At 32.3% G+C, this 15,056-nt stretch overlaps 2 protein-coding genes across 2 annotated transcripts; one reads left to right on the top strand and one right to left on the bottom strand.

Annotated features, from left to right (window-relative positions):
• The first annotated feature begins 1,279 nt into the window (after positions 1-1,279).
• LOC133822081 (tRNA(His) guanylyltransferase 1-like) lies at positions 1,280-8,083 on the top strand. Its single transcript, XM_062254294.1, has 15 exons — positions 1,280-1,454; positions 1,791-1,875; positions 2,105-2,248; positions 2,841-2,972; positions 3,082-3,126; positions 3,669-3,838; positions 3,988-4,073; positions 4,445-4,552; positions 5,232-5,488; positions 5,640-5,771; positions 5,862-5,906; positions 6,130-6,299; positions 6,425-6,510; positions 7,216-7,323; positions 7,789-8,083. The coding sequence occupies exons 3-15, from the start codon at positions 2,145-2,147 to the stop codon at positions 7,915-7,917; spliced, it is 1,572 nt and encodes a 523-aa protein (XP_062110278.1). The 5' UTR covers positions 1,280-1,454; positions 1,791-1,875; positions 2,105-2,144; the 3' UTR covers positions 7,918-8,083.
• Positions 8,084-8,607: 524 nt separating this feature from the next.
• Positions 8,608-12,262, bottom strand: LOC133822083 (U4/U6 small nuclear ribonucleoprotein Prp31 homolog). Its single transcript, XM_062254295.1, has 9 exons — positions 12,154-12,262; positions 11,933-11,967; positions 11,763-11,828; positions 11,539-11,676; positions 10,212-11,104; positions 10,016-10,086; positions 9,565-9,667; positions 9,354-9,429; positions 8,608-9,037 (listed from the first exon to the last, which is right to left on the bottom strand). The coding sequence occupies exons 2-9, from the start codon at positions 11,933-11,935 to the stop codon at positions 8,936-8,938; spliced, it is 1,452 nt and encodes a 483-aa protein (XP_062110279.1). The 5' UTR covers positions 11,936-11,967; positions 12,154-12,262; the 3' UTR covers positions 8,608-8,935.
• Positions 12,263-15,056: the final 2,794 nt, after the last annotated feature.

Raw genomic sequence — 15,056 nt, 5'->3', positions numbered from 1 at the left:
AGTGTCAAGAACAACAACATCATCATTTGATTCCTCAAAATTAGTATCTTTAAGAATAAATTCTTGGTCATCTTCTTAGCCAAATTATCTTCTTTGTCTTGTATATTAGTCAAATCACTTTCTTTAGCCACTTCATCACCCAAATTTCCCCATTGTTCACCCATTATAACTTCTACACCACACTTTGTTGTAAATTATATTTGACTTTCAATTAGTTTAATTTGTCTTACGAGAATAATCAAAACACACCTCAATTAATCTTGACACTTATTTCTTAGAACTATGAATTTTAAAATGATGAACTAATGGAGTTGTGTACCCTACATCCTTGCCAATAGCATCCTGTTCAAATAGTGACATTTTATTAATATCACAATCATCAACTAAGGAAGTTGTTCCACCCAAATATGTTGTCTCATCACCAATTTGAACATCCCATCCATGTTAAATTTTGTATGTATATAAATTGGTAGATTAATCTCAAAATCCAATCAAAAAATAAAAAATGATCGATAGTATCATAGTGACAAATGATGACCTATCAAGATTTTTATTCAAGTCGGGGATCGATTACCACCAATCATAATGAGATTAAAACAATTACCTCTTTTATGGGTCTGTCCTTAAGTTGAATTACAATTGGTGCTTGGTGGACTTTTTAGCAAAAAAAAAAAATAATAATAATAATAATAACCAACTATCTATAAAATTATTTTAATTCAAATATTTCTTTATTACCTCTTAGAAAAATTAAACTATATACAAAAATACCTAAAATATACTAAACTACTTAATAATTTCAACAAATGTTCAACTTAACACTCATTCTAAAATTACAAAAAAAAACTAACTTAATTAGTGAAGAAATTTGTATTAAAATCTAAAGCATCATTAAAATATTTTTAAAATGGACATAAACTCATTGAAAAAAAATTCATTTGCACCATAATGAAGAATTTCAACTTCAACACACATAGCTTTGACATTACTCTCAAATGATTTGAATACTACCAAATCGAAAAAAGAAAAAAATTGATTTTTTTTCTTCAATTCTTTCTAACAGCAAACTAAAGAAAAATGGCATACTATTTATAGGATTTTTTTTCTTTTGACTTTAGAAATTTTTTACCCATTCATCTTTATGTTATTTCCAAAACAAAAAAAATCCATATGATTATTTTCCTTCTATTATATAATGGAAGAAGTAGCATAAAGCCATACAGGTTAAAAATGTGGCAAAATTCAAAATATGTGGAGAATCTATGTTACTTTTAAAAAAATTCAGGGGTAATAATTTTTTTTCTTCCTCTTTTCTTCTCCTCCTCAAGCTAAGGACGCCGCCGTTGCCTCTGCTCTTCAGTCTCACGAACACCACCCCTCAAGCTCACGGACGCCGCCGCTACTCCGCCTCGCCTCGCCTCTGTTCCTCAAGCTCACGGAAGCCGACCCTCAAGGTGATGTATTTTGATATTTTGATTTTATTTTCCTTTGTTGTAAACTTGTGTAGTCTGTAGACTCAACGATACCGAAACAAAAATAAGCTGATAATATGTATATATCTAATATTGATTGAAACTAGACATGAATGAATTCATATGGTTGTCTAACAAAGATCAGAGAAAAAGATAAGCCTTTAACTTACTAAGATTTTGTTGTTTTGGTTCTGCTGAGTATACAATTTCTTACCTTGTTTCTGTTGTCTTTTCTAAATTCATAACACGATCATAGACATTTATGCTTCCTCCCCTTAGTCCTTGACTAATGAATTGGCTCCTAATTCTCTAATGCAGCTCATGGATTATGCTGTCAACCTTATGAATCAATCTTTCATTGATCCTTAGCACCATCAGCTTACCGCCATCTGCAGTAGAACAGGTTGCTGAAACTGCTACTCTTATGCTTTTAGTCTCTACAGTATTTTTTACTCCATTACATTCCAAGCCCATCTCTTTTCTTTCATGAAATTCACTTTTCTTCAAAAGCCCATTTCTTTTCTTCCATAAAATTCATGTGTTTTGAAAACCCATTCCCGCTCTTTCATGAAATTCACTTTTCTTTTATTCCATGAAATCACTTTTCTCTAATACCCATTTCTTCTTTCCAGACGCCATTATCACTAGGAGAAACAGGGTGTCGAATCAAATATGGCAAACAGCAAATACGAGTATGTCAAGTCTTTTGAAATCGAAGATGAAGTAATGTTTCCCAATTTGATCGTTGTTCGGATTGACGGTCGTGATTTCCGAAGGTATAAACTAAACTACTTCAACACCATTCATTCATTATGGTGAAATCACTTTGATCTTTTATGACTATTGGGTCTGCCTCAAGTTTTTCATTGACTCTTTTTTAGCTGACACACTGAGATATATCTTGTTTACAGAATCAAATTATTAATTTCTTTTACTAAAATTTCTGTAGCTTTGAGTGTACCTACCTACCTTGTTTGCTCTTACTGTTTTCTTAGCTGTCTAAGCATGTTTCTTAGCTTGTTCTGTTTAGTTGGAGTTTGCAGGATTGTTTTTGGGATTCTGGCAAGTTTAAAGAGGAATCAGTTGAAATTACAAGGCTTTATTGTGAATCACCATAACACATTGGCTCGAAAGTTGTATAGTATATGTATATAGTGTATACTTAAAACATAAATCCGATTCCAAATTCTTAGATAGAAATGATATAAGAATGCTTGGTTGTGTTTTTCTAGGTGGGATGGGGCTAGGAATAGTGTCCCTACTTAGTTATGTAATCTCTTGGCTTGTGTGTGAACATCAATTAGAAATGTTATATTGTAGCTAGTAGTATCATTCATAAACTTAGGCTTTATTTCATTGTTTTGGTAGGTTTTCTGATGTTCATGAGTTTGTAAAACCAAATGACGAGGTAGCTTTGAATTTGATGAACTCATGTGCAGTTTCTGTGACAGAGGAGTTTCCTGACATAGTCTTTTCCTATGGATATAGTGATGAGTACAGGTACGGCCTACTTGTTTCATGCTTTATACCATTCTCATACTCTTCACCCTTACTCAATCTGCTTTTTTTATTTCATTCCAATTTACATATTATTCTCTTTTGATTGCAGTTTCGTTTTCAAGAAAGCAACAAAGTTCTATCAAAGGCGTGCAAGGTTCTCATTCTTAATTTTCAAATTTACTATCATTGTCTTTGCTGCATATGATATTGTTTTTGTGTAGTAAGGAACTAGTTGGTCTGTCTGGATCTGCGGAGAGGAAGTAGCTTCCTTCAACTTTTTTTGTCTACTTTGCTAATCTACTGGCTGCTGTTGGAAGAGTATAGTAAAAGAATGCTATGTTTTTATGTAAATGCTTACATGCACGTGATGCAAATGAAAATATATATTATTTTATGTGCATTTGTGTGTACACACATTTCAATAATGATTGATAGGTAAAGTATCCATAGAGTTTACTGCAAACATGATAAGATTTTGCAAGGGAATAGTGGGGTCAGCTCAATAAAAGCAGTATTAGTGTTTATGCACTTTCATAGGATCTAGCATGAGTACAATTATGGTTTAGAAATTTGTTATCCATATACTTTTGAAAAGTATTATGTAGGTCTTCTCTTTGAGATCTCTTTTTTTTCTTATTTTCTTTTGATTCTAGGTAATATTGTTCAGTACTAACTAAGTTGAAATTGACTGTGCAGCAAAATACAGTCTCTTGTTGTTTCATTTTTAACCTCGGTATATGTTATTAAATGGAAAGAATTCTTCCCTAATAAGGAGTTAAGATATCCACCATCTTTTCGTGCACGAGTAATATGTTGCGCATCGATAGAAGTCCTTCAAGCATATCTTTCTTGGAGACAAAATGATTGTGAGTAGTCTCCTAGTGCTTCCAGAATAAGACACAAAAAGAAACTCTATGCTAAGATACTTTGAACTTTCATTTTATACTTTATTTTTCCACCCTGAATTTGTGAAAGCCTATGGATGACATTACAGTTCACGTACTCTCTTTCACAGGTCATATAAACAACCAACATGCCACATGCTTTCATGAGCTGGTTAAGCATGGAAAGACTGAAAGGGAAGCACAGGAGTATTTGAAGGTGTGAACATTAATTAGATGATTGTGTGCTAACTTTTGACTTGTGTTTAATACAATGAGAATAACATACTAGAGTAAAAGAATTTGTATTTTTCTATATTTAATATTTTTATAATTGAGAGGTTTTATTGAACTATTCTCATCAGTTATTCCTTTAAACCCCTTAAAATATCTCTAATTTAATTACCTGAGGATTGTGAAAGGGGAAACTTTTTTGTTTAATTTTATTTTTCAAAAGCACGGCTGATTTCCTCCCAAATTTCTAATTATAAAAAAACAATCATTTATTGTGTAATTTGGCATGACTAATGGTCTTATGAAAAATATGCCTCTGATTCTTATTTTGCCTTATGCGACTTGTGAAATGTGCAGGAAACTGGAAAGAAGGAGAAGCATGGCCTCCTATTTGAACAATTTGGTATCAACTATGAAAAGCTACCTGCTATGGTGCGTCAAGGATCCTGCATCTTAAAAACTGAGGTAATAATCTATCTTGTTATAATATTTAAAGTCAAGGATCCTATTAATCTCATATTTAAAGTCACATCTTAAAAATATATACTTTTGTCAAACAAATTTTTTTTTTTGCTTTCTTTTCTTGGAAAACTCAGTAGAATACCTCCATAAAATACTTTCATAGTCAAATATAGTGATTTTTATATTTGGACTTTATGTTCAGACTGAAGTCAAAACACATGAAGCCTATCATTGCCATAAGATGATTAGATCTAGTTTAATACAAGTGGATTGTATATTATCTGTATAACTTGATTTCTCCTTTTTGATATTGATACTTGTAGAATTCTTATCAATCATGGCTTCTACTTATTTATCTCTAGGGATTACCTAAAGTTGAAAGGGATTTTCTTGGTCTGTTGAAATGAGAAAAAGTAGCCCATCTTGTTTAATTTGTTATATTTCAAAGACAAAAGGTGATCTTTACCTGCTGCAAAATCTGGACTGACAGCCTATCTGGCGGCCACAAGTACCCTTGAATTTCATCTTCAATATATAACCGTTTTACTTCTTTTCTTTTCACTAACTCAGCGTTGCATTTATTTGGCATTAAAATATCTGTATGTAAAACACATTTCGTCTTTACATGGGAGTCATATTATTTAGGCTTGTCATGCTAAGAACTCATTCCTATATTGATTAGGCAGAAGACATTGTAAAGTACAATGAGAATGGGGCTCCTGTTAAGAGACTTCGGAGAAAGACAAGTACAGTCCACTCAAAGAATATAGTTGGGAAAAGCTTTTGGAATATGTACTCAAAACTTCTGAAGGAACTCGGTGGTTTTGTGGATGATATTAGAAAGATTGAACCAGACTATATTAGGTCCTTCCTATGGGAAACAAAGTTGTTACCATCTACTTGGATTGTTATCAGAATTGATGGCTGTCATTTTCATAGGTGAATCTTTACTATCAAACAAGAAGATAAAAAATAAGGAAATACTTATTTATTTGGACCTCAATATAATAATGAAATTTTGTTGCTTAATTTACCTGTTTAATAAAAATGTTGCAAGAGTAACTCAGAGTCGGGCTGTTTTGCTTTCTAGATTTTCTACACTACATGAATTTGTTAAGCCAAATGATGAGCAAGCTCTCAACCTCATGAACTCATGTGCAGTGGGTGTGTTAAAGGAGTTCCAAGACTTAGTCTTCGCCTATGGGGTCAGTGATGAGTACAGGTACTCATCTTTCATATCTTTTCAGTTGACCTTTGTAAAATACACCATTCCATAATCTTAACCTTGTTGTCTCCTCTCAAATCATTTCAGCTTTATTATGAAGAAGGATTCTCATTTATATCAAAGACGATCAAGGTATGGTATCTTTTTATTGTTTTTATAATTGTCTTAATTCTATTATTAAGTAGTCACTGACTAGACACTACTATACCTTATTGCTTCTAGATGTGTAATTTCATAGCAAAAATTGAAGGTGACTTCTCTGGCATGAACCTTGAACATTGGAATATTGTTTTGTTTTTCACGTTATAATTGGTCACATTCTATCCAACATTAAATGTTGTGATTCATTTTGCAGTGACATTGTAACTGCAATTGTATCACTTTTCACTTCCTTGTATGTGATAAAATGGAAAGATTTCTTCCCACATAAAGAGTTGAAGTATCCTCCTTCTTTTGATGGACGCGCAGTGTGTTATCCATCATCTGAAATTCTCACTGATTATTTGGCATGGAGACAAGTTGATTGTGAGTACTTATCATTTTAGTTTTCTAACAATAAATGTCCACGAGCATTGCATTATGTCAGTCTGGTTTTAAGTGACAATGAAAGCTTGTTTTGTCTTTAAGATTTCGTTCTTGTGGTTTTGCAGGCCACATAAACAATCAGTATAATACTTGTTTCTGGGAGCTTGTTAAATCTGGAAAAAGCAAAATCGAGGCTCAAAATATATTAAAGGTGCAACACTTGCTCACTCTGTTACCGTTTTTTTCTTTAACTCTTCATCCTATCAGATTAGCGTGTTTAGATGAATGAACCTCATATTTTCTATGGGATTTCCGATGTATGTTTTATTGGCTATAGTAAGTGAGAATTCTGAAAATGTAGATCACATGATGTTAACAGTACACTTCCATTACCTCTCCAAAAAAAACAGTACAATTCCCTTCATTTATGCTGGAAGGAATACAAAATGATGATCAGTAGCAACCCTTTTTTTTTGCCTACTAAATAGTAATAAAGTATGATAAAATTAAAACCCTTGAAATTTTTAAAATATTATTCATTCACGTCAGTCTTCGCATTACCTGAAAATGCTAATATGTGACTGTAGCCCTTTTGTTATTTCATGTTACACATATATATATATATATTTTATTTAGTAAAATATTGGCATTTCTTTTTCCAGAAAATAATGTTAGGAAAATCTCAATCTCGCAACTATGACCATTACTTATTTATGTCAGTCAAAATCCCAGGCAGAAAGAAAAAGGGAAAAGAGCTTACATTTAGACAATTTTCCCTTGCCCGTATTGGCCTTTATATACATTTTGTGACAATAACAAATAATTTCCTGTTAGGTGTAAATTGACATAAATTATACTCATATTCAAACAACTGTAATTGTACACTGACATTCATACTTTGTATTGTATTTGGCAGGGTACTCAAACTCTGGAGAAAAATGAACTGCTGAAACAATTTGGCATCAGTGACTACAACACATTGCCGGTGATGTTCCGCCAAGGCTCCTCTGTCTTTTGGGACGAGGTTACTTCTATTCCTTTGGAATACAATATCTCATACCTCAATATATTGTAGTTTTCAATGTTCCATTCACTAGATTCCCATGTTGCTATGCACTTACATACATCATGTTATGTAGATGCTTACTTGGATCGATCATTTACATGTGTTTAGAAGGCTCCTCGCTCGGGTTATATAAGTAACCATGTTCTATATATGGAAATGTAGGACATTCTGCTCTGCATGACTGCCATTTGAGTTTTTGTAATAGTCTAGAACGGTTGGTAAAATGATAGTGATTATGGTCGAGAGGAGCTGGGGTTTGTGATGAAACTGTCAAAATTTTGTTTTAGCCTAGAAGCTCTAAAGAAAGTTGGAACATAATTCGTTCTTGTGTTGAAGTCCTAGTATTCTGTACTGGATGGTATTAGTATACTTGTTTGTGTTTATTTCAGCTGCTCAAGCTAAGGGATTCATTTTTCTGTGCAGGAAGGGACTACATCGAACCATGAGAAAGGAAGTTCTAATGGAACTTGTCCAAAGAAAGTAGTCGTAGAACATTGCAATATAATCGAGCCTAACTTTTGGAACTCCCATCTGAGCATTCTTAACCAGTAGCAAGAGATTCTAAGAAAACGTTTTTACATTGAAATGAAGGCTAGCTTTGTTAGATCACATTGTTTACATCACAACCTCTTTATTTTTTACTTTTATGAACTGCACTGTTTATCATTTGTAAAAACTAGTTTTAAATTATATGATGTTGAGCTAGATTTCTCTCTTAGCAATTTAACTTGAGCATTTAAGCCTTATTTTTTAAACATAGTAAATCATGTTCGATGTTCAGTTATATCAAGGCACTACAATTCTTGAAAAGTTCAATAAATCTTTTCTATGGATTTCAAAACATGTTTGAATTTTGATAACCCAAATCCTACAGTACACATATTGATCGTATGATTGAAGCATTATAAAAATGAGTGGAAAGTAGAGATGAGAGTTCACACATAAAAATTAACAAATTTAGAGTTGAGAATGCTACTTCAAAAAGTGACCTAATATCCTCAACGTTATTTAAAAATTAATCCAGTTTTAAAAGGACGAAGAATTAAGTAGCATTGACCTGTAGAATATCTTAAGGAGCTTTGCTAAACAAAACCAAGTTAGCTTTATTAAACAAAATCGAGTTTGTGAGCCTCTAACTCTAGCATGTGTCATGCCGATCCAACTTCTCAAAAATGATTTTTTTGAGTACCGTTTTGGAGAAATTATTTTGCTTCTCATACAACTACTGCATTGAAAAACAAATTGTAACTGAATGAGAGGAAGAATTTATCACCTTCTCTAACACTTCTTTTCTTTTCTTTTTTTATCATTTCAAAAACGAAATACAAATTTCAGTAAACAATAATAATCAGAGCAGTGTACACTGCAGTAAAGCCCAAGCTCAAACTGGATAATATTATCAAAACAGTGTCCAGGCATGATTATTAATGCTATATATAATCACAATTAACTCTGCAAAATCATGAAGTGACTTTTTCACATTCAAGGGACTTAAACCCCATACCACTTTGTCACTCACCCAATGTGGCCATGGCTCATGCGAGTGAATGTGACACATCCCCTACATGGTTCAGGTCCTCTTGATCTTTGAAAATGTTCCTATTTCTGAAAAATAGGTGCTTTGTGTTCCACTGCCAAGCTGGTGTGCCTGTGGATTCGCAAGCTCAATGCCCTGCAAGAGATAGCAATGGAGGTGAGAAACTTAAATCACTGAAAAGACGAAGTGAAAAGCATGCCAAAGGGTAATCCCTCGACAAATTTACTTTGGATAAGAAAAAAGAGCAATCGCTTAAACAAATTTGGAAATCTAGGTCATATGCAATGAATGAGAAAGCAAGAGATGAACCATAATTGAGATCATTGGCAAACTAGCCACCACCTAATTTTTCCATTGATTTTGCTAATTTTCAGTGATAATTGATTGCCTAAATCAATCTAGTTATAATATAAAACAAGACAGTCTGTGCACAAGGAAGAAGTAATGAGACCTGCACGGGTGTAAATGCTAAACTTGAAGTGAGTCCAGATGTAGCACCACTACTTCCATATTGCTTTTCTTTGAACCTGTAAAAAGACAATATAAATATATAATCCAATTTTCGAAAGCTAAGAGAGTTTCCCCCACCATAAACAAAGAAAGCTTTTTTATATTAGAATTTAGATATATAAACAACAATAAAAAGCAGAAGAAACACTCACTTCTTAGCAACTTTGGCAGCAAGTTTGTTCTGACCAATTGACACACGCAGCTTGCCACTTCCAGCCTGACCAAGCATTCCATAACCTTCCCCAAGTCCATCACCTATTGTCAAGGAGTTAAGTCAGAAAATTTAAGATATCCTTGAATTTAAGCCTCATCTGCTGTATACAACTACAAAATTCATCAAACAAAACTTCCCCAGCTATCACATGTAGATTAATGAAAAACAACAATACACTTTTACTCTGATAATTGTAAAGCAAAATTGTTCCAAAGAAAATATATCCAAAACTTTTTCAATTCTAGGTTAGTAAGAGGATACCATCTAAGAACTCAGCAAGATTAGATTATTTTTTTTTTTGTTTTAAGAGTTAGATAAGAGAAAAGACCCAAGAAAAACTATAATTTAGATGTGCTTGATTACTAAGAAGCTAGAGACAGAAAAATTACCCAAGGAACTCTCTTCAGGAATGCCAAATTGCATCCGATTGGCCAGCTTCCGCATGTCTGTTATTGCATATCTGTAAATAAAGATATCAACATATGAATTTAAAATATGTATATATTTTTTTTTTGTCGCAATTAAGAATGTATATTAATTGAATGTGTGTATTTTGAGAAAGTTAAATCTATTAAACTATCCTACCTTTCCTTCATCTTCCTCAATCGACGACCACCTCTCTTCTTTTTAGGTTCAGAGTCAGGTACTGGAAGTGGTTTAGGTTGCTTTGCAGGAGGGGGCTCTTGCCATTTCTCAATTTTCTTACGGATCTCTTCCCGTAGAACCCTCCCAGTGTTCCCAGATGGATCTCCTCTTATGGAATCTACTCGTGCTGCAAGAGTTGCCTTTGAAGCTAGGAGTCGGCTCGCACGCATTTTCAATGGAGGGGGTGTGGTTTGAAATATTTCTGTCTGCTCGATATAACCTATACGGAATTGTGATGTTGCAGTAGAGAACCCAGCAAGATTTTTTTTCTTCGCACCAAGAAGCTGAACATTACAAGAAGGCATCTTTGCCAATGATGACAGACCACCAGCAGTCCCCATAAGTTTAGCTGCAACAGCACTCCCAACAATAGCAGACAGATTTGGAGCAATATATCCCATTCTACTTTCTACAAAATCAAGAACCTTTTTCTTAGCAGAATCAAGAGAAAGGGCTCGATCGCAAGCATCAATTGTCTTCTGAAGGACTTCCTCTGGAAGTGGCTTGCCACTTGTTGTAGATGCTGTAACAGACACCACCATGATAATTGCTGAAGGCAAAAGCCCCTCTAGATCAACTAGGGTGAGATCCATTTCATTCCCAATCTTCTTGACAACTCGAGCATAGTCAATTGGATGATGCACAAGCGATTCAAGCTCTGGGAATTTCAGCCGGTACTTGTCACGAATAAAATTATGAATTATAACAATCTCATTTTCAATATCAACAGACAATGAATTACAGTCCACTATCAGCTGATATTCGGGATCATCTTCTAGTACCACTCCCTGGTTTGATTCATCAGAACCCTTCTGAAGTGCCTCTTCCACTTTCTGCAAACAATACAACATATTTCTAATGAAACAGGAAGACTATAGATGCAGTGTAGACTCTTACCGGGAGTTTAGTTTTTGAGACAATTTTAAAGGACATTTCATAATACAGTTCTCACACATTATATCTATATGTATACATATACAGCCAAGATTCAATGGAGACAATTTTTATGCATAGCAAAGAAAGTATGATAATCTAATGACAGAAATTAAAATGTATTTAAAAAATATAATATACATATATGGAACAATTTTACTAAAACTTATTTTAATTTCAACCATTACATTAATTTGATCTAACTTGATCTATTAATGTAAAAACTTGTGTAAAAATATGTTTAGTATATGTCATTGAAACTATCTCATATACAAATATTTATAAAAAACATATATACATATATATATTTAACAAAAAAAATTCAGGACCAAACCTGCATTATATCGGTATATCTTTGTGAGTTAAGCAATTTTGAAACACTGTCCAAATCATCATAATTAAGAGTTTCTATGTCTGCCAAGTCTCCATCAATATCTTCTTCCATGTTTCCAACATCAGCATTATCTTCATCCTGGAAAATAAACAATACCATAACTAAGAACACAAAGTCAAGGTGTTACACTCAATGACCATTCAAAAAAAAAAACCTCCACTCACAACAATTTCTTCTTCATTGTCAGATAAGTCATCAAGGTCGGCAAGAAAAGAATCCGCCAGAGTCGCCTGCAGACACCCAAAAATAATCATCGTATGTGTGTGTGGGGGTCTATAATATATAAATATAAATATATATATATATAAAAAATTGTATAAAAGGAAGTTCGTACCATATTGTGGAGATGAAAGTTTACAAAGTTCGTCCCTGTCGAAAATTAGAAACAATCGAAAAGGAGAAAAGCAAAACTGTTAGGGATTGGAACCCCTAATTCGTAATAAGATTAAACGAAAACGGGAACCCTAATTATGAAATTGGGAACAGAGTAGCACCACGAGCAAAAAAAAAAAGGAGCTTAGAGAGCAAGAGCAACAAAGGGTATAATGGAGTTACCTGGGAAAAAAAAGGTTTGGAGCAGGAGGAGTCGATGTTCGAAGGACTAAAACCGACTCAATTCACATATACTGTTTTGCTCCTCTCTGCTCTCGCTCTTTGCCCCCTAAACTTTCGCACTTCTACCATGGGCCTATATACAAATCCTAGCCCATTAAATACGGCCCAATTATTTTGAAATATATGACAAATTTCATTTTTTTTCTACATAGCTTTTTTTCCTTCAAAAATGCTAATTTTTTTTTAGGTTTTACAAATTTTTTATGGTTTTTGAAAAAAAAAATCTCAAACATGTATTAAACATCTTCTACATATATACCCTACATATCTAAAATTATATAAATGTATAAAAAAAAAAAAATGTAAAAAAGATACTGCTTTACAAGAATCATAAAAAAAAATGTTTATGAGCAAAAAGTTCAAACAAAAAAATTAAAATTTGTAGGAAAAGATCACATATTTTGAAATATACAACAATTATTCTTAACATAACACAATAATTGGTTACTAGTTTTTTAGTGGTAATTGGTTACTTTTCAATGTCATGGAGTTGCAAAATGAATGTACAAATATGACTCCAGCATTAAATTCACGATTCTATATAATTTTTGTCGAAAATTGATCGTAATTCTGTCAATTTAGTGGTATCCAATAGCAAAATCAATCAATATCTAATTCCAATAAAATAATCAAGTCTTACAATTGATATTGAGTTATAATTTAAATCTAGAAATAAAATTTTCCAAATTTGAAAAATATGATACGGTATCTAGGTACCAGTTTTTAGCTAGGGTGGTAACCGGTTACTACTTTGCAACAAAAATGCAGGTTACTAATGTTTTTAAATTGATTGTGAATCATTTGATTTTGTAGTATCCAAGAACAAGATTAGTCGATGTCTAGTTTTATGAAAATATAATAATGTAAGTAGTTACTAATTTTTTGATTTGTAACAAGTTATTAGCCTATCAAAATCTAAAAATATGATACTAGTGATTATTTTTATTTTCAAAGTGATAATTGATTACTATATTTTTTTTCTCAACAATTTTACAATTTTTTATATCAATTTATTATATAATATAAAATCTTAATTTAAATTTTTATATAAAGTTTCTAAAAAAATTATACATCTTAATAATACCAATATTTGTTATACTTTGCAATATATGCAAATAGATGTCATTAATCCAATACTTTCTTTGTATTCTCACCCATACATACAAACACTAGTTATATCTAAAGTGTATAATTCTATTAATATATATATATATATATATATATACTAGTGAAAATCTCATGCCAAAGGCATGAGCCATCCGTAGTTATGAGTATCTTTTATTAGATATCTTTAGTGTGAGAGAAATATCAAATGGAAATTTGAGTTTTTATGCTTAATGAGGTGTCATAATTAAAAATAATTGCTAAGCATTCTAATCCTTTCAAAATGATGCTAATTCATTTGACAATACCCAAAATACCCCTTTCATAATTTTTTCCCCAAATTTTGAGTCTCACTTTCTCTCTCGGTGAAGCTTCCCCCGCCCGACTGTTGGGGTTTTATGCCCTAATTAAAACTAAAATTCTTTGTAATCTCATTTTATTATCAATAAAAGAATAGAAATCATTTTTTGACTTGGTCAATCACTTTGCTCACATGTTTTATTTTCATGATTATTTGTTTAATATAAACTTCTATTAAATCCTGAGCATATAGTTAATCTTATTTATAGTGACGTAATCACAGTGGAATATAAATATGAATATATGTTCAAAATAAGTTAGTCCTAAGATTAGTCAGTGCACCCGATTTATACTGACTTGCCAATCTACGATATGATCTACTTACACATTACAGTGTTATGTTCTTTCCAGAACATTAGCAAAGTAGATAAGATCGGATGTATTTGTTACATCGGACAGGACCGATATTGACAGTTGATAAGATAAGTAAGCATACCGTTATTATCTATTATAGTCATATCATATAGTGACCATAGGTCAATTCAATCTCAATTCTGAGTGGTTAGTATTCTAACTAATTGTATTATTTGAGTTCTTTGACTTGTTCATTACCAGCTTACCCTACGGACTAGACCATACTTACATCTTGGGAACTCGGTAGTATAATTGAGTGGGAGTGTTAATCATAGATATGAACATCTATAGCTTCTGATGAAGAAATGCAACGATGGTTTCCTTTTAGTTTGGTTCAAGGTGTTAAATGATAGAGATCTCATTTTAGTAATTAAATTAGTTTACTGAAATATCATTTACAAGGAACTAAGTGTTTTAAGGATAAAATACAATGAGGGGTATAACGGTATTTTAGTCCAATCTCATTGTAGACCGTCTATAGAGGATTGAGTGACAATTATGGTTGTAATAATGGATAATTAATAACGTATCTATATTTGTTATAGAGCGTTCTATGAATTCAAGAGTGCAACTCCAAGTCTATAGTGGAGTCACGAGGAATTAATAAGTTAGTAAATTTATTTGTTAGATTTATGATAACTTATTGGAGCTTGATTTCATAGGCCCATGGTCCCCATTGTACCTTGGATAAAATCATCTAAATAGTCTCAATTAATTGATTTAATCATCAATTAGAATTATCAAAGTTGACCAGGTCAATTTTGGATAGTTTCACAGAGTTGTGTAATTTTGAGAAGAAAAGAGAAATTATGGCAGATTTATTAATTAAGATAAATTGGTATCTAAATTGATAAATAAGTTTAAATCAATGTTCAAATTATAAATAATTAATTTGATAAAGGATTTAAATAATTATTTAATTAATTAAATCGATATAAAATAATACAGGCCTTGATTTTAAGTCCAATGGGCTTATAATCAAATAGGAAATTTCACGGGCCTATAGCCCATGATAATTTCGACCT

Source organism: Humulus lupulus, chromosome 3 (genome assembly GCF_963169125.1).
Source record: "Humulus lupulus chromosome 3, drHumLupu1.1, whole genome shotgun sequence".
NCBI classification, from domain to species: Eukaryota; Viridiplantae; Streptophyta; class Magnoliopsida; order Rosales; family Cannabaceae; genus Humulus; species Humulus lupulus.
The sequence above is the reverse complement of the archived record's forward strand: the minus strand, read 5'-3'. Positions and strand labels throughout refer to the sequence as shown.